The sequence below is a fragment of the Lissotriton vulgaris genome, chromosome 9 (assembly GCF_964263255.1).
Source record: "Lissotriton vulgaris chromosome 9, aLisVul1.2, whole genome shotgun sequence".
Lineage (NCBI taxonomy): Eukaryota > Metazoa > Chordata > Amphibia > Caudata > Salamandridae > Lissotriton > Lissotriton vulgaris.
Window position 1 is genome coordinate 967812423 of NC_141697.1, and position 19782 is coordinate 967832204.

General features: G+C 42.3%; 1 protein-coding gene across 1 annotated transcript in view; it reads left to right on the top strand.

The window, feature by feature from the left end:
* The window catches only part of DOCK3 (dedicator of cytokinesis 3), a 1414611-nt gene that overhangs the window by 716308 nt on the left and 678521 nt on the right, over nucleotides 1-19782 (top strand). Inside the window, exon 5 of the mRNA XM_086938817.1 lies at nucleotides 10750-10846. Coding sequence (XP_086794943.1) covers nucleotides 10750-10846 — 97 coding nt within the window. The remainder of the gene's footprint in view (nucleotides 1-10749; nucleotides 10847-19782) is intronic.

The following is a 19782-nucleotide window of genomic DNA, read 5'->3' on the forward strand; positions in this document are numbered from 1 at the left end:
CACTTTTTCTGGGGGACAAGGGTTTCGAGGTGTTAGAGATCATTGTGCAGAGGGCCGTGTAGTTGTCCTCCACCGAATGAGAGGTGGAAAAACTATTTTCCACATTGAATACGGGGCCAGCCAATCTAACTTTGTCCAAAGCTTTCCAATCTCTGTACAGAGAATCGGGGAAGTTGCTAAGTGGCGGCCTGTTGGCTCTGCTGTCAGCTATGTGGAATTTAATAAGTGCGTGGTCGGTCCAGCATATAGGCAATATATCACTCAGGACTACTAGCTGGGGAGAAGAGAAGATCAGGTCAAGCTGGTGCCCTGCAGAGTGTGTGGGTTTATTGACCAGTTCGGAAAGTCCCATACCTTCACAAGAAAGTATAAGATTATTTAGGGCAGAGTCCAGGCTGCCGTTTGGCCAGAGGTTGAAGTCGCCCAGAATAATCAGCTTGTTGTGGGTGGTAGCCATATTGGTAAGGGTGGTAAGAAGCGACTGTTGCTGCATGGAGTTGAAGGCTCCCGGAGGGCGGTAGCATATCATGGCCGTGAAGGTGATTCCAGAGTGACAGTTTATGGAGAGGCCGAGTATTTCCGTACCGGCAACTGGGTCCATGTCGAGGGTTTTTATGGACCAAGAAGCTTTATAGATAATGCCCACTCCACCGCCTCGACCCTTGGGTCTGGGAAGATGCAATATTTTGAAATCTTGTGGACAAGCCCAGTCCAATTCAATATTACAGTCGAAGTGGGTCCATGTCTCGGTAAGAAATAGTGCATCGAGGTGATGGTTATCAATGAGCTGAGAAATTTCATTGGCGTGTTTAGGCAGTGACCTAACGTTCAGCAGGCCACCCGACAGCAAACCTCTACAGGCGAAGTCATGCAGAGGGTAGGCAGTGTCAGTGAAGGAGAAATGGCCTTCATGAGCAAAATCTCTGAGACGAAGTAAGGACTCGCGAGTTAGGTGCGGATAGGTGGTGGTGGATTGGGGGGCCAGGGAATCGGCATCCGCTGCAGTCGCTGCCGAGGCGCGGACGAGCGCAGACGAGCTTGCCTTATGCACGCCATCGGCACGCAATCGTCGCACCCGCTGCGCTCGTCCGCTGCGCTTCCTGTTGGGACTCATGTTTTATAGTAGGGGTCAGTGCGTAGGAGGGAGGGGCGTGGGCAGCCGCGGTGGGCGTGTCTGGCAGGTCCCTCGACCAGAAAATGGCGGCAAGAGGCGATCCCAGAGCGAAGCAACAAGCTATCTGCTGCTAAGCTCCAGTCAGGAAATGCCAAGCGTTTTTAAAGTGCAAAGAGTCTTAAAATCACAATAATACACTATAAAATAATTCACAAGTTGTTAAAATGCCTGCTCCCGGCTTCCGCCTCAGGAGTGTTCTCAGAATGAAAATGAGGCGCTGGCGATTGGCGCGCAATTTATATGAACTGGGGAGGGGGGCGTGGCCAGCCGCGGTGGGCGTGTCTGGCGGGTCCCTCGACCAGAAAATGGCGGCAAGAGGGGATCCCAGAGCAAAGCAACAAGCTATCTGCTGCTAAGCTCCAGTCAGGAAATGCCAAGCGTTTTTAAAGTGCAAAGAGTCTTAAAATGACAAAAATACACTATAAAATAATTCACAAGTTGTTAAAATGCCTGCTCCCGGCTTCCGCCTCAGGAGTGTTCTCAGAATGCAAATGAGGCGCTGGCGATTGGCGCGCAATTTATATGAACTGGGGAGGGGGGAGGGCGTGGCCAGCCACAGTGGGCGTGTCTGGCGGGTCCCTCGACCAGGAAATGGCGGCAAGAGGCGATCCCAGAGCGAAGCAACAAGCTATCTGCTGCTAAGCTCCAGTCAGGAAATACCAAGCGTTTTTAAAGTGCAAAGAGTCTTAAAATCACAATAATACACTATAAAATAATTCACAAGTTGTTAAAATGCCTGCTCCCGGCTTCTGCCTCAGGAGTGTTCTCAGAATGCAAATGAGGCGCTGGCGATTGGCGCGCAGTTTATATGAACTGGGGAGGGGGGGGGCGTGGCCAGCCGCGGTGGGCGTGTCTGGCGGGTCCCTCGACCAGGAAATGGCGGCAAGAGGCGATCCCAGAGCGAAGCAACAAGCTATCTGCTGCTAAGCTCCAGTCAGGAAATGCCAAGCGTTTTTAAAGTACAAAGAGTCTTAAAATCACAATAATACACTATAAATTAATTCACAAGTTGTTAAAATGCCTGCTCCCGGCTTCCGCCTCAGGAGTGTTCTCAGAATACAAATGAGGCGCTGGCGATTGGCGCGCAATTTATATTCACACGTGGCTGTTCTTAGGAAGATTTTCACAAGGCTGAGCGTGGGTTTTATCTCCTTACTGTTTTTCTCCTGCAAGAGCAGCCCTATGGGTCACTAAAAGTCTTTTAAAACCCGAACAGAGAAGGCAGAACCGCCTTTTCTCTTTTAAAAGTAAAAGTTTTCATATCTTCTTTATGGGGCCATCTGTCACCCCGTAAAGAAGATAAGAACCCTTTTACCACAGCAGTAAGTCAAGGAACCCAGTCTGTAAAGGACGGGGCTAAAAGAGAAAGAAGAACGTCACTAGGACCTCTTCTCCAATGGCTGGCCACCATTTAGGAGGCCAGCCAATGGAGAAGAGGGGCGGGGCTTAACCTAGTGCTAGTGAAGTTCACACTGAAACATAAATTCTCGCAAGCTCCACTGCACATGTGCGCAGTACGCCACACGAGACCCAAAAAGACAGGGAGTGTCTGGAAGTGGATTAAAGAATACCAGCCTTGGCATTTGGCGCGCTGATGTTTAATTGCACCGGCTGCTGGCCTTTGAGCAGAGATTCAGGCACCAGCGCTGTTTCTTTCACAAATCAAGCACTAAGTATAGATATACATTTATGTACTTGCAACAAACAACTTTTTATGTGAAATTCAGTTTCTAACCATCTTGTTACTCCCGATGTAGGACAACATGGTAAGGGTGACTTGTTCGATGTTTATTGGACTAGTGCATAGTATTGTTAAGATATATGCACAGAGCACTTCAAATTGTAGCGTTAGTCCCAATTATAGCTCCCTTCAATATTGGCTTTATCGATGCAACATTGAAAATTAAAGTTCTGCTCTAAGGACTTTCACTATTGCATTGGTTAAAATCTAATAACTTTCTCCTAGCTTCTCTACCACTGCCATGTCTCTCTTGACCTCTTTTTATGTGTGCATTTCTCTGACTAGGCAGTTCTGTGACCTTGCTAACCAGGGGAAAAAGGGGGATGCGAAATGCAGGAGATGGACAGAGACATAAAGATAGTAGTTTAGCTAGATACGTGAAGTAGCGATAGAAGGGGTAGAGATAGAGAAGATGTAGAAAGATATGTGAGGTAGAAAGAAAAGTAGATAGAGAAAGGTGAGCAAACCATTAGGAAAGATAAAGAGAGGTAGAAAGAGAAAAATGTAGATAGATAACGAGAGGTAAAGAAGTAGGTAAGATTTTAGAGTGTGGTAGAGAGTTAGAGAGAGATAATGAGATAGGAAAGGAAATGTGGAGAGAGGCAAAGGAGTACAGAACTCCAGCGGGTGAGGTAGAGAGAGATAAAGGTAATGTAGTAGAAGAGGTGAATTAATCAGAGGGAAATTCGTGTGAAGAGGTGTACAGAGAGACATGATGAAAAAAAAAGACATGCAAAGTAGAGAGAGAGAGAAAAATGGGATGATGTATCGAAAATTGGGGCAGGTATGGAGAGTAATGGGGAAGTGAGAAAGGTAGAGAGAGGGGTGAATGGTAGAGAGAGAGATGTGGTGTAGAGCAAAAAGAGGACATTGCGAGAGACATATGTGAAATAGAGAAATTATGGTGAGGTTTACACAGAGGTAGAGAGTTGTGAAAAGAAGAGATGGTAATTTAGAGAGTTTTATAAAGAAAGAGGTTGAAGAAATAGTTGAGGTGGAGGGAGAAAGAGGCCCAGAGATCGCTAGACCAATATGTGTTTTGTGAGAGGGAGACAGAGAGAGAGAGGAGTTGATGATAGAGAAGAAGTGGTGAAGGTAAAGAAATAGAGGTAACCAGAAAGGAGTAAGAAGTTGAAAGACATGAAGGAAAAGGAACAAAGATTATAAAATGGAGAGGTTAGGAGGTGATAAGGAAAGCATTGGGTTGAGAGGTGAGGTGGTGAGGTGGTGAGAGAGATGCATGGTAGAGAGAAAAGTGTAATAGAGATGTGAAGGAAGTGGTGAGGTAGAGACAGGGCCAAAAGTGAGGTAGAGAGCTATGGTAGTAGAGACCCGGCGCATGTTGAGATACAAATGGGGATAAGGCTTTGTGAGAAATGAAGTAGATGGGGAGAAATACAGGGGTGCCTGATGGAAAAAGAGCAGTGAGGTACAGAAAGAGAGATGAGGTACAGTGAGTAGCACTAGAGGGAGGGGGGTGATACAGAGAGGGACAAGCTTATGAGACAGCAGTAGAGAAAGATTAAATCAAGTGAGATTTATTAGGTATGTTGAGAGAGGGCAGTGAGGCGAACAAGGGTAAGAGACTGAGTCAGAGATAGAGAGGATGAATATATATATATCTATGCTACTATTATAAAGAGAGAACTTGCACCTTTTGGCCAGGTAAACTCGGGAACCACAGCGCCAATCTACACACCCGATACATCTATGAAAATGTCAGGGTGTGTAGATGTTTATGTGAAATGGGGGAATGCACACCATAGCTTAAACACTCTTATATGAAACTTCATTTTTGTCCATCCTTAAACATGGTTGCGTGCAGATTGGTTGAAAAAGCATGCCCTGCTGCCTCCAGTTACGAAAACATTAAGAAGTGAGGGACTGTGTAGCCCCAAAACCAAATGCACAGCTTAGTGCCACTGTTTTAGCGTGCACCTTTTCATCGAACAACTATTAACCTTTTGTCTTCATTTTTCCAAACTTTCTCCATATTCTTAAACTGTTATGTTTCCGACTATTATTGTCTCCATTTCATCCAGATATCCAACGTTCAGGGTTCTATTGCCAATTTACAGGTTTCTGATATTCAAACTGTGCCCATCCAGGCCTTTTAGGAACGAATACGATTAACGCAAGAAGTCCATCGCAAGCAGTCTTTAATATTTCATAAAAATACCCAATGCATTTCGGGCTGCCATGTGTCCTTCGTCGGGGGTCACTACAAATAAATCATAATATTAATTAATTACAATTTATCCACTAAATAACCCACATTGTAACATTTTTTCACCGTTAAAAATCCTTTGGCTGACTAAACAAACATTACCACAAAGCTACGTAATCTCACGGAATCTCCCTTAGATATTGTGTCTGTTTCCCATTCCGTCCCTACATGTTCGGGGTGTAAACTAAATTGCTCAACCCACTTTTAATTCCATGAGTATATACTGATGTTGCTCCCATGCCTAAAAATGTTACACTTTTTATCCTTCATTACTCGTAACAGTAACAGTGTTTTTCTTAAGTCATCCCCTCTTTGTCATTATCAGGTCAGTCAGATCTTATGCGTGTACGTTTCTACATTCATTTTTATTCAAACATTTTCACCTTTACAGTATACAATCCCTCTAGCGCTTATCCTCGGAGTACTACCACTCTAACTTAAGAGATTGAAGCATTTATTCACTCATATGTTGATGGTTTTTATTTTTGCTGCAAACATGTATTCTGGGAATTGTAGTTCTGCGTTGAAGGCAGGAAGTAATTGGAAGTCTCAGATTCCGGGCCAATGGGAGGGGAGAATGTAGGGGTGAAAGGAGTTTAAAGGGAGGGCGTGAAAAGTCTCCATTAACTTGGAGCAATCACTACGAGAGTGGGAGACGATGTTGCTTTTAAACACAGTCAAGCAGGTATGTTGTAAGGTCGACAGTTAGAGCGGTAGTACTCCGAGGATAAGCGCTAGAGGGATTGTATATTGTAAAGGTGAAAATGTTTGAATAAAAATGAATGTAGAAACGTACACGCATAAGATCTGACTGACCTGATAATGACAAAGAGGGGATGACTTAAGAAAAACACTGTTACCGTTACGAGTAATGAAGGATAAAAAGTGTAAAATTTTTTGGCATGGGAGCAACATCAGTATATACTCATGTAATTAAAAGTGGGTTGAGCAATTTAGTTTACACCCCGAACATGTAGGGACGGAATGGGAAACAGACACAATATCTAAGGGAGATTCCGTGAGATTACGTAGCTTTGTGGTAATGTTTGTTTAGTCAGCCAAAGGATTTTTAACGGTGAAAAAATGTTACAATGTTGGTTATTTAGTGGATAAATTGTAATTAATTGATATTATGATTTATTTGTAGTGACCCCCGATGAAGGGCACATGGCAGCCCGAAATGCATTGGGTATTTTTATGAAATATTAAAGACTGCTTGCGATGGACTTCTTGCGTTAATCGTATTCATTCCTAAAAGGCCTGGATGGGCACAGTATGAATATCAGAAACCTGTAAATTGGCAATAGAACCCTGAACGTTGGATATCTGGATGAAATGGAGACAATAATAGTCGGAAACATAACAGTTTAAGAATATGGAGAAAGTTTGGAAAAATGAAGACAAAAGGTTAATAGTTGTTCGATGAAAAGGTGCACGCTAAAACAGCGGCACTAAGCTGTGCATTTGGTTTTGGGGCTACACAGTCCTTCACTTCTTAAAGGGTGTGTAGATGGACATAGGCGACATTAAATTTAAAAAAAACGTAAATTAAAAAAATTAAATTTGTAAACAAAGTAGTCCCCTAAAACAAGCGCCGGCCGCGACGTAGCGCTGATCGCAACCGACACATAACGTAATGAGGATATGCGGGGAGGAGCGGTGACTTGCGGCGAGGAGTGGACTTGCGGCGAGGAGTGGACTTGCGGCGAAGAGTGGACTTGCGGCGAAGAGTGGACTTGCGGCGAAGAGTGGACTTGCGGCGAGGAGTGGTGGTAAGGCAAATGCAGGCGGGAGGCGGGTGGCGTGAGGCGGGAGGCGGTATGGCCAATGTCGGGGTGGGCGGGAGGCTCCAGACTGAAGGCTCAAGGCGGGAGGCGGGTGGCGGCATGGCCAATGTTGAGGCGGGAGGGATGCGGTCTGGGCAAAGTTCGGGGGGGAGTGGGGGGGTGCACATAGGCTTCAAATGCTACCCCCAGCCCCCTTCTGCCCCGGGGCGGGCTGCTAGTATATATATATATATACTAGCAGCCCGCCCCAGCGTTGCCTGGGGCAGAAAGGGGCTGGGGGCAGCATTTGAGGCTTGCGTGCACTTCTGCCCCGGCTCCCTCCCGTCCTGGCCCCCCCCTCCCGCCTGATCCTTACCTCAGCCGCCGGTCCCGCTCCAGACGCCCCGCCCGCACAGGCCGCCACTTTGCCCAGTGGCAAGCAGGGCCACGGCAGTCCTCCCAGCAGGTCGCGATCTTCGCCGCCATTTCCGGAAGTGCTGCCAGGGAGCACAAACGCAAATGATGTCATCACGCAGACGTCGCAGCCGGCGCTACTTGCAAGGGATTACTTTATTTGTATTGCGAAATTTTTTAAACAACGGATATTTTTTATTTTTAATAGCCTATGTCCTTCTGCTTGCCCTGAGGTTTTCAAAGATGTCTTGGGTGTTTTGATTGGTGGTGTACTTTTCGAGTTTACCTGGCTCAAAGGTTTGTGTTCTCTCTTTATAATAGTAGTATATAATATAATATAAATATAATAAAAGGGGTTTGTAAAGCGCATGGTGACGCCATCCCGGCGTGTCCCCGCGCTAAGGAGAAGGGTCAGGGCCAAGTGTAAGAGATTATAAAGAAAACAGGTGGGTTTTCAGACGTTTTCTAAACATAGTCTCTGTATCCGCTAGTCTGATGCTCATGGGGAGAGAGTTCCATTCTTTGGCAGCCACTACACGAAAAGAGAGACCACCCATTCTGGCTTTCTTGATATATATATATATATATATATATATATATATATATATATATATATATATATATATATATATATACATAGAGAGAGAGAGAGAGAGAGAGAGAGAGAGAGAGAGAGTTAAGGTAGAAGAGCTGAAGTGAAGTTAGGAGAGAGAACGATTTCCAGTTTTATTGCCATGAATTAAGACTGTGAGGGTTAACGCTGGACAGGCCAGGTAGCAGACTAAGCTGAAGATTTATTATTTTGCACAAGGGAGACAGAGCAGCACAGAGCTATATTTATTAAAATGTCCGAGAGCTGCTAACTACTCCAGCAACAACGTACAAACAGACAGTGGCGGCTCCTCCGCTAAGGCAGATGAGCATTGCCCCACTGCTTCATAGCCGTGAAGTAAAGGAAATATAAAATGATAATAACTTACGTTATTATAATTTTATGTTTCCTTCTCCTGCAACTTTAAGTTTGGGGCGGGCAGCTACGATGACAGAGGAGCGGGGAGGAGTGGTTTGCCCACTCCTAAGTGAACGTAACTGTTTGGCCATCCCTCTCAGCCCGGCCAAACATTCATGCGCACTTCGCAGCTTATCCATGCAGGCTGCATTACGGCCTGTGTGGAGAACATGCCCAGGCCCCCATTCCCTAGCTGTGCGCCAATCTACGGCACTCAGACCAATCACAATGCTGCATTGCAGCATTGTGAATGGATATCGGGAGGCTGGGAGCTGGGTGCTTCATGCTTATTCCTGCATCCTGCTGCAAGGCCAGAGTCCGGAAGAAGAGGACGGAGTAGAGGCACAGGCCGTCCTCCCCTCACAGGTAAGTGTTTTATGCTAGTGTATACTTCAAGGAGGCATTTTTTATGCAACACCCAGCCTGGCTATCTTAGGAAATCAGACTTTGCATCACAAACTAATCTGCCCTAGTTACACCCAAGTAACGGTCTCTTGCTACAAAGTGGCACAAAGCAGTCAACGCTCTATTGGCACTTAGAAAAGGGCACATTTCCAGTGCAGAGTTGTTGCGTTGGAATGAGTTTGTACAGCTTTGCATCACTTTGGGTGACTTTGACAGAGCCCATCTTATAATAAATGTGGCCCTGAGCTTCTGCTAAGGCTCCTTGACTGTCAACTTAGAAGAACTTGTGAACTGTATATTCAACTGTATTATGTCTGGAATTTCGAGTACTCCACACACTTTACCGAGGGCCACTTGGAAGATAGGGGCCCTGGGCAATTTCCCACTTTTTCCAGGTCTTAAAATTTCTCTAGCATCCATCGTCCCAGACATAGGGCAGTCCTGATGTCCACTGTTGAAACTTCCTGGCTAGAAGCAACCAGCAAGTGTAACCGGTGGTGTTAAACACACACCTACAAACACCTACTTTTATGTCTTTCAGGGCTGGTTCCACCTATTTATTTGTGTTGGACCAATCAGTGCTTAATTTGTAAAAAAAAAATAAGTGCCAGGGTCCTTATCAGGAGGCCGCTGCAGCTTGCCCCACCTATTGCTCCTGACATCGCTGCCAATAACAGTGCTAACACAACTACAAACCATCACACTCCTACAAGTGTGACAAAGTATTAAAGGCCCCCACAGCTGTAGTAATAGCTTGGATGCAGGTATAAGTCATTTCAAATGTTTACTGTAATATTAAACAACTGTTGTGCTCATCTGTACATTAGACAGGGCTACCATGAGGCAGATTGTCATAAGTGCCGGTGTTGACAATTAAGAGCTGGTGCTGAGCACCGGAAAACACAGGCTCAAATTAAGCAGTGGTGTTGGTTGCTAAATTACAGTGAAGAGGCTTCCTGAGTTCACTTGGCGCGTCCCCGTTTTTTTCATCATCTGTCCTAGCAAATTTTTGCAAACCAAGCATATGTCCCAGATTTCACCGAGAGTTCATGCAGAGGAGTGAGGTACATTTGTGTGTGTTCCAATTGCAGGATCAGTTAGGTACCCTGATTAGAAAGCAGTTTAATTAAGACAAGTACCACTATGTATAAAAGTTGCAGTTAGTCACCTCTGGTTCTTTATTTTATATGTTTTCAAAACATAGTAAAATACGTCACGCTATGCCCCTTGCATTGTGCAAAATTGTAGCCTTCCTTCGATGTGTGTGGTGAGTCCCGGATTTTTGTTTTGAAAATCTGATCACCCTTTGGTAAATATAATGCTTCTTTTTTTATATTAACTCTTTTCTGTACAACACTGTGATGGGATCAGCATCTGTTTCATTTTCTGAAAATTTTTATCCAGTTAAAATTAAGAATCTCGAAGGTGTTTTGTGTTTAAACCATTGTCAATCGATGATATAAATAACACATATTTCCAAAACCATTAGGCCTGGCTTGAATTTCAATCCTGACCATGACATAAAAATGCCTGCTACAGTGAGAAATAATGAAAAAAACTGTAGGTTTCTGTATAGAGAGATAAAGACGTTAACATATGATGATTCATTTTACTTTTGAGATGTCAACTAGTCCTTAAAAGAGGAATGAAAGACCAAATTGCAAGTGGTGAGAGAGATGCTCCTGTCTGTGGAGCCAAAGATCAGATGTGTACATTTACCTGCATTGGGAATAATATCCCCCAGAGAGCATTGCGCTCTCAAGCCAGACCTAAACATGTAACCCTGAAACAATCGTGTCTGAGAGACCTGTATTCCACAAAACCCTTTATCCTTTTTACACTATTGACTTTGTTGTTCAAAAAAGAAAATCCCATTTCACACCCCAGTATGTCTCATATGTCATTGTTATGTGTTGGGCGCAGTTGCCAGTATGTTGTTACTTCTTTGATGACAATTTTCACACCTGTGATGAGTTGATGTCTAAACTCACAGCTTCCCTCTCTTCTTTGCAGCCAGTACGAGACGGTGGTGCCCGTGGAAGATACTGTTGTCACCGAGGTAACCACCACGCTGCAGGAATGGTCCTTCCTATGGAAGCAGCTGTATGTGGTGAGTACCCAGTCAGGCAGGTTGCTAGGAACACAGCTGATCTGTTTTTAAACGGACCTTATAGGCCACCGTTCTTAGCGGGTATGTTTTAAATTTTCTTTCACGTTAGTTGATTTAATTACATTGCTTGGAGTACTTTTACATTGATATTTTTTAAAACAAAAAATGATGACGACCACACACTAAAACAAAAATTTGCAATGCAATCGGTCGCGCCTTTGGGACCTTATATGTATTTAGCTATAAGGCACTTTGTCTGGGTGCTAAAACATCTACTGTTCTTTAACATGGAGGGAAAAGTAAGCACCAAACTGTGTGACAAGCCAGGTATGGGAACACATGGAGAGAAATATTGCCTTTCAGCAGGAAATGGTATTGTCTAAAGCTCTGTGTTTAATATAAAAACAGGGCCTTTGGTGGTCATATCACTGAAAATACAAGATTTGAAAAAACATTATTGTCTAGAGGTGCTCGTGGAAGACAATTTCTATGGACTGGAATCTAGAGAATGCTAAAGTGTTTCTGGTATTTTACTGACCTCTGCTGGTCGTTTTCTATTAAGAAAGTTAAATTGAGGCAGTTGCCAGAAAAATTAAAAAAAGAATGTCCTTAAGCAGAAAGCAATTCTGGTATTTTACTAACCTCCTTTGTTCGTTTTCTATCAAGACAGTTAAATAGAGGCAGTTGAACAGAAAAACAAAGTCCCTAAGCGGAAGCAGACAAGTCCTAGGTCTGATCACCAGAGCCCACAAAGTACATACACATATACGTATATACTAAAGTCTATACAAGAGGTCTTGAATGCTCGACCTAAAAAAGATAGTTATCCTGCCTAGCACAATTCTAAATGCTAATGACGTGAACATTAAGTAATGGAAGTTTGTTGCTGAATGAACAAGTTCATAGAAAGGAGCTGAACAAAAAGGAGGACATTGATTACACTAGACTTGAGGTGAGCAGATGAAACGGGGTACCTATAAGGAGAACTGGTTTTAACTAAATTCAAAACAGCAAATTGATGACAAGTGACTGACTTGAGAGAATGGAGAAGACTCCAGGGCAGCAAGTTGCAGAAAAGAACACTCACAACTAAACAAATAGATAGAGGAAGGAGAAAAGAGCTGATATAAAATGCTGATGACAAATCCAGTTGTTCATCACTGGAAATGTTGGTTAATTAATCAATTTACATTTATTTGATTTGTGATTAGATTACACTAATGAATAGAAAACTACCTTTGTACAAGGGTGGTGCTAACTTTACATCAGATCTACCGCCCCCCCCGCCCCCCCGTTGACAGACTTTGATTCGTATTCCATTTCACCAAGGCTGCAGAGAGATGTACTTCACATATTGAGAGCTCTTTCCCTGCCTGATAGTGAAATCTGTCCCTTCAGGTGAGTTGCTGCCAAGGGGACTTCCCTAAAGGCACTGAACCTTTGGTACGTGGTTGCCATGTTTAGTAGAACGTCACATCAAAGTTTTTTTTTCATAAACAAACTCCAAAAGTGGGAGTGCAGTTTTCTCTCTACGCGTGAGGGTCATTTAATTGTTTTCCCATTCTGGACCACCAGACTTTCTCTGGTGGTCCTAAAGAGCCGAGACATACAGCGGAATGTCTGTCGTAAATATGGTGGACAGTATAATGTACATTGACCAACACCCCATTGTCGTTGTTGAAGGTTTCCACCGGCAGAGCCAGCAAAGGCTTTGCTGAGGGAAACTCATTGGTTGCCCTGGCTCTAAATAGAACATGCTAACCTCGGGTTAGGTGGAGACCCTTGTCCGGTGCTGTCTGACGGAGTCCAAACAGGGCACTTACAGTTTCTCTTTTTTTTAAATAAATGAATACAGTTCCATGTAAAGGTGCTGTGACACTGTTAGTTCCAAAAGAGGGAAGAGCTCTAAAGGTTATGTCAAACCAAAATCACAGGATTCTTCATATGCATGCACTGGGCTGTTTTTATAGGAATAATTTGGCTGTTGCAGAATACAGTTTGGAAGTTCTGTAGCTAGTGAATCTCCCATGAGAATATGTTTTATGATAGGTTGCTTACTACATAATATTGTGACATACCTGCAACGTCAGACGCCCATGAGGAACTGACTACAGAAAAGGAAGCGTTGACAGTCTTTGTGAAATTGCATAGTGTTTTAAAGGATTAATCTCTCTTCCGCAATAGTTCAGTAAATAAACCTATGTGTTCTTTTATCACAGATTTGTTCGCTCTCATTAAAAACATTTACTGTGTGTACTGCGTTTAGTGCTGCATAGACTTATCAAATGCACTTGAATTGTTTGATATAATTGTTCCAAAGACTGTGTGATAATGTGGTGTTATAACTAGGCTGAGCTTTTGATGTCACCCTTCAGAGATATCGTCAGTTGCACAAATGGATGCGTGGAATGGCCATTTTTTTTAACCTGCCTATGTTTACGTTGTACTATTATAAATGACAAGTTTCTACAGAACAGAACTTTGTTTTCTTGCTTTTTGTTTGACCATAATCCTAAAATTTGACAGAAAATGTTGGATTTCGGTTCAAATATTCAGGCCCCAATTTTACAGAGCCCTTGCTACTGTAAGTCTAACTTACCCGCTCAAAATGCTCGATTTACAAGTCCAGTGTATTTGCAAAAGGTGACCTTGCATGCTTAACCTCATAGCTGCTATGGAACGTCCAGCTCCAGTGCTGGACGTTCTATTGCGCAGGTGAGGTTCGAACGTTCAACGGCCGATGGCAGCACTACGGAGGTAGTGGTACCGTCGCCGCTGAACACAAGCAGCACCTAAGGGGTTAAACTCCTTTACTTATGCACAACCGTACCCCATGATGGAGTAATATGGCATGGTAGTAAATGGCATACAGGTGGTGAGCATTTCAGGATAGAATTTCCCTTGAAAGTTTGAGAACATTCACAAACTCAAATATTTGTGAATATTCACCGAAAAAGCTGACTCAGTGAGCTGATCAATCACTACTGTCAGATGTGTTATCTGAAGGTCCCCTGTTTACATGACAGAAAGGCAGACTCAACCTTTCATCTATGCTAGGCTGATAAATGGGGTACCATAAAATTAGGAAGGGCTAACATTGATTATTTACACCACTTAGAAATGGCAGATGTTCTCTATGTTTCGCTATTCATATTTATTAATTTATTGAAGGTATTTGAATACTGTGACCTAGCCATCAGAGTGCATCACACATCACTGGGGAAGTATATACAATTATTATTAGGTGAGTGGGGGAGTAGGACGGAGGAAGAGAGAGTTAGATTCTAAACAGATGTGATTCAGAGTCCTTCTGTGACATTAGTGGTGAGTTCATTGACAGTTTTTTTCTGGAAGGTGAGAAGGGGAAAGGAACTCTCATAATTGGTGTAGAGAGCAATTGACGATCTATCAACTTTTCAAGCCTTTTTTTCTTTAGTGCCTTGAATTCATACATAGGTAGCTGCTCCTATGCTTCTAAAAATATCTTCATTTCTTCAAGTATTGAGCTACCACAACATGCTAATCAACTCACATAGACTTCAACAAATTACCTCTTATAATTTAAGAAAAAAATGCACACTTCAGTAGGAGTCCAATCGGGTATAATTAGACTGTTCATTTCATGATTCTCGTTTTTTGTTAATTACAACGGATAGGCAACACTTGCGAAAGAAGAAAAAGCTGAAAAGCCTGAAATGATGGCTGCAGAATTTGACATAGGATATGTTCAAGTCTTATTTCTTAGAGTACACAATCCCACTATTTCCAGACGGAGATGAAGGTAGATTGGATGAACGTTTTTGAACAGCTCCATTAATCTTTGGATTTGATAATGCTCCTATTACCTGATAAAGCTGGAATATTACTCGTTTTGTCGGTAATCATCAAATGCATTCACAGTGCACAGTATTGAACCCCAGTGCACTCACACAGAAGGTCAATGAATACAGACTGCATCCCAAGGTATGGAAACATACATGAAGTTCACTTCACTGCTCTCACACGATAATAAACTGATCTCCGTCATCACAGCATACTCTCAAGGAGCTTCTATGCCAGTACACTGCACCCCTCTGTGCTCACATTACCCCCTGTGTGGGCTCACATTATATCCATAGTACACAACTGCCATTCAAAACACTCGCAAGACGTTCGGCTACACCCCACATCATTGTCCTTCCTTACACTACCTTCTTCAAACTCCACCACACCCCTTTCTGTATACTTCTGCTTATCACTTGTGCTAAGAGGAAGTGTTTGCACAAAGTGGGGAGCAGACATGACGTTTCATTGATGGCAGTAGGCAAAGCGTAAACTTAATCATTGCAGTGTAGATAAAACATTTCACAACTTCAAAAACAATTTGGTCAACAAATAAATATACCTGTGATGTATTGCAGGTGTATAGAGTGCCTATTCAAAAGAGAAAAATGTCCTGAGTTCTTTATTAGTACAAATTCAAACAAAAGGAATGATACTTGAGGGTTGCCCTTTGCTTTGATCTGTTTGATTGAAAATTCCTATTACAACTTTTTCTGTTCCACCTGATCAGCAAAACAGCTCACTGGTTGTGAACATGGCTGCTTTATGATCTAGGCCCTATCTTGGTCTATTCAGAGACCCAGATGTCTGAAGAGTTTTTGAGGTTGAAGCGCCCCGATTCGCATAATCGGGACATTTGTGATTGCAAAATGACCATTTGTTATATATACACCACAAATTGTCATTCGGCAACACAGTACTGAATCACAATTTGGGTTGACGGCCAAATACTGATTCTATATTTGAAATGGGCATGTTTAAGCATCCTTTCTAAATACCAGACCAGAATGGTACGTATTAATTTTTGTGACTGAAATCCAGTAGCAAAACATTAATACTTTACTGACTACAAACATGTAGTCCTAAGTCGTTCGCAAACTTGAAGGAGTCCCATTTGCGTCCCTTTCCCTTTGTAAGTGTAAAAAATAAACTCTTTAAGAGGGGTCAGTGGTCCACCGGACCATTGCCTCCTCCTAAACAAACAAAGAAAAAACTTGCCTTTTTTAAATGCATCCTGTTTTCCTTTAACAAAGATGGGCTGCCTTTTTTTAAAAAAAAAGTAATTGCTTTATTTAAAAGCGTTCACAAACATTGGGTCTGGGGTCTGCTAACAGTGGTTGCAACTAAAATGTGAGCGAAATTCAAGAAGAACGTGATTTTGGTGTAGACTCTGCCCAAGGAATTGTTTTAAACATTTCAAAACTGTGTGAATTTTATAAGACATTGGTCCAGAAAAACTATCCATAAGTGGAATGATTTATAATTGTATTTTGGACACGAGTTTCACGTGCCACTGAATTCAAATATAGCAATCAAAGGACCACCACAGGGATCTTTATTTTTGATGCAAGTCTGGTTGAGTTAGGAGTGATTGCAAGACAAATTTGTTTTTACGTTTATTGCTTGATGGAGTTTATTTTTCATGAAAGCTTGAACAATATTGGAAGGTTTTAAAAAACATTCTGCACTGGAGTTGTCTCACCCAGGAACATTTGGGGAAATTAGGACACATGGTACATGCTGACGGACCTTCAGCCAGTGGCCTAGATATTAACTAAGGAAGCTATAGATAAAGGTATTAGGAAATTTTATATGTCAAACATTTTATGCAACAACATTATTGAGACCTTGGTAGGATTGGAAATCACTTAGCATGGAGGTGGTTGGTAGTTCTTCTTAAGAAAATACCTGGTAGATTTAGTGAAAATAAAATATTTTAGTTTAGAAACATTGGTCAAAAAGTGATAGGATATAAAAAACACTTTAACGGTAAAAAAAATTTAAATCCAGTACTTGTATAGCGCACGAATCACCCCCAAAGGGGTATCTCGGCGCTGGGGGCCGATGGGAAGATTAAGCGAGCTATTGCCCAGAGTCGCATGGTGCTGGGCAGATCACTGCCGATGGAGCTGGGGATCGAACCGTGATCCCCAGCGTCCAGCGTCAGTTGCCTGACCGCGGCCCCACACCTCTCCCCTCTGTGATTGGCTTCAAAAATTGTTTGGGTTGGCCTGCAGCAGATAGTGCAGTTTGTAGCACACTAGGAAAGTGAGATTGGGAAATTTTGGTAGTTTGTATGACCATTTTAAACCCTGGTATTAGCCCACTTTCCTATTTTTAACAATGTCATGTGTATAACACTTTGCAAGTTTCATTATAGATCTTTTGTATGCTGTATTATTCAAGTTTCCAAAATGTCCTTAATTTGCAAACTTTGCAAATGTTATAGTAGCCCTATTGGTAAATCCAATGGCAGAATCCATAATTCTCCAATCGAAATTTAGAATGTTTTTATTACACTATCTGTATCACAGCTGTCAGTGGTGAGTGCAGCTTTGTAAAATACATGACCACTCTATTGTGGAATAAAATGTGGCCAAGAGTTCCACAACATACCTAAATCCAACTGGCGAGGTGGACTGCACTTTTACTGGCTAGGTTTTAATAGGTTATTCGTCCCAGTTTCAGCCTCGAATCATGACAAGCAGCCAGGAAACATTGCCCTGTGAGAATGAAGGCATATCATTTAAAAAAAACACTTGCAAACCTGTCCATCACAGAGGTCACAGTTATGAGATCTAAAATTAAATTGAAGCATGTGCAAAAACGCTATGCAAATGGAATTAGCCCTTGCCTTAATCTTTGAAGATACTGCTGCAGGCTTCATGCAGCCTTGGGAAGTTTGAGCGAAGGAGATTTGAAGCCTTTCTCCTGTGTAGACACGGGGCAGCAAGTTTCTCATGTTTTGTTTGGCACCTCAATCTTCCCATACCATAAGGGTGCTTTATGAATGGAGCCAACTTTCTCAATCAAGCATGGTAGCCAAAAATATTCCAAACAGCTCCACGTGGGGGTCATCATAATTATTGTACAATAATGACAATTGGGAGATATTCCACCCGATAAAGATTGGAAGATGCCAATGTTCTAAATTTATTAAATGCAAATGATAAAATCCCCTTACATTGTTTTCCCATGGCATATTAATAGGGAATATATGGACCATGCTGTATTACAAATACAGGTTCTCGTGAAAATGAAAAGTTGACCGGCCTGTCTTGAATGCACTGGATCTGCAATAACGCATCTAATTAAAAATCCGATTCCATTCCATTCCCTCCTTCCTACCTTTTCAAATTTTCATGATTGAAATCCTTACAAGCTATCATAAAAAACCCACTTCAGGGAGAACTGAGAATGTGCTTCATTCATATATCCCCATGGCAAAGCAGCAATGAAGGTGCAGTGGCAACGTTTGCGCATCACGTTCTCCCCTTCGCTCCTCTCCCTAACACTCCTCTTCTCTCCTCTCCATCCTGCCCCAACCTCGCTTCCTGCAGATACAATTTCTGAACTGTGAATGTAATCTTACTGGTACACATTTACACAGTGCAGATTTGCACAATCAGTACATTTGCCTGTCAGTCATTGGTGTCAGTTCTGCTGTTCATTTGGGTTGGTATTCCCAGCGTCACCTCGATAGCAAATTTCAGATTAACGCTTCTATTTTATCCCTTTGCTGAAAGCAAAATTAACACTAATGTTCTCCCTTTACCCCACACTTATACATTTAGGGTAGATTTGTCACTTCTGAAATGTTAACTCCTGACTTGAATTTATCTTAAGGGTATATTGAAAGTACACCTATAAATCTGTTTGTCACACACTTTTTTTTAACAAAATCGAGTTCTTAACCTTTTTATCTTTCTACAGAGCAATTTCCAATCTTCAAGAGTTATGGTGTTTTGCTTTTGGTTTCAGGGAAGCAAGGTTATCGGCCATCAACTGATCACATAGATCAGAGGATGCTGTCTTGGCAAAGATGCATTGTTCCCACATGCTCCTAAAATGCTGGAGGTAGCAAAAATAGTCAATTTCTACAACAACAAAAACATCTGTAATCTGTTGTTTGCACCTCAAGTGAAGAAGACTAAAAATGTCTACTGGGCAAGTTTGCCATATATTTTGGACAATACATTTTGCTTGCCCTAATTTGAAAACAGTGTATCAGCAGCACTGAATGTGCTTCAGTTTTTAGCCTACCTGCCAATTTGGCACCCTGAACTTTTTGTTTGATAACAGAATTTAATGACTTCTCTTGCGCACAGGTATACTGAAAACAGTGTATCAGCAGCACTGAATGTGCTTCAGTTTTTAGCCTACCTGCCAATTTGGCACCCTGAACTTTTTGTTTGATAACAGAATTTAATGACTTCTCTTGCGCACAGGTATACTTTTTTAGGTGAAATGTTTGCTAGACGCTTTCCCACATGGAATAGTAGACACCTTATGGGTGCATCCTACATTAACCATAAGAAACAGACATTTCTTATGTCCTAAAGAAGGAAACATATGGATAATTTTCATTAATTTGTGGACAACATAAGGACAAAGGCCCACAACCTGAATAGACCCATGTAGCGTGAGTCTGGGAACATCCAAGATACAGAAGTCTTGACAGTCTGTGAGATTCGTCGGAGAACTCACAAAGATCACCAAGATCACAGCATGTCTTGTTTCAGAAATAATTTTTACTACCACAATCTTGTTTATACCCAGTCTATATACACCTACATTTGAGATATTAACCTTAGGAAGGTCTATTCACTTTTTATAAGAGAAGTACAGAAAACATTACCTTAAGATCAGCCATCACACAGACTTTTTAGGTATCTATGAAGTTATGATCATAGGAAACCTAATCTTGTTGTGGGATGCCATGCACAGTGCAGAGCATAATTTTCTTGAACGGTTGTGTACAGCATATATGTAATATCAATCGGTCATGCATTTTCTGGTGAATTCTATTACAAGTAGCATTATCTAATTGCTCAGATTGTTATCTTATCATGTCTTGCCTTATTACCATTTGTTTAGCACCTTCTTCCATTAGT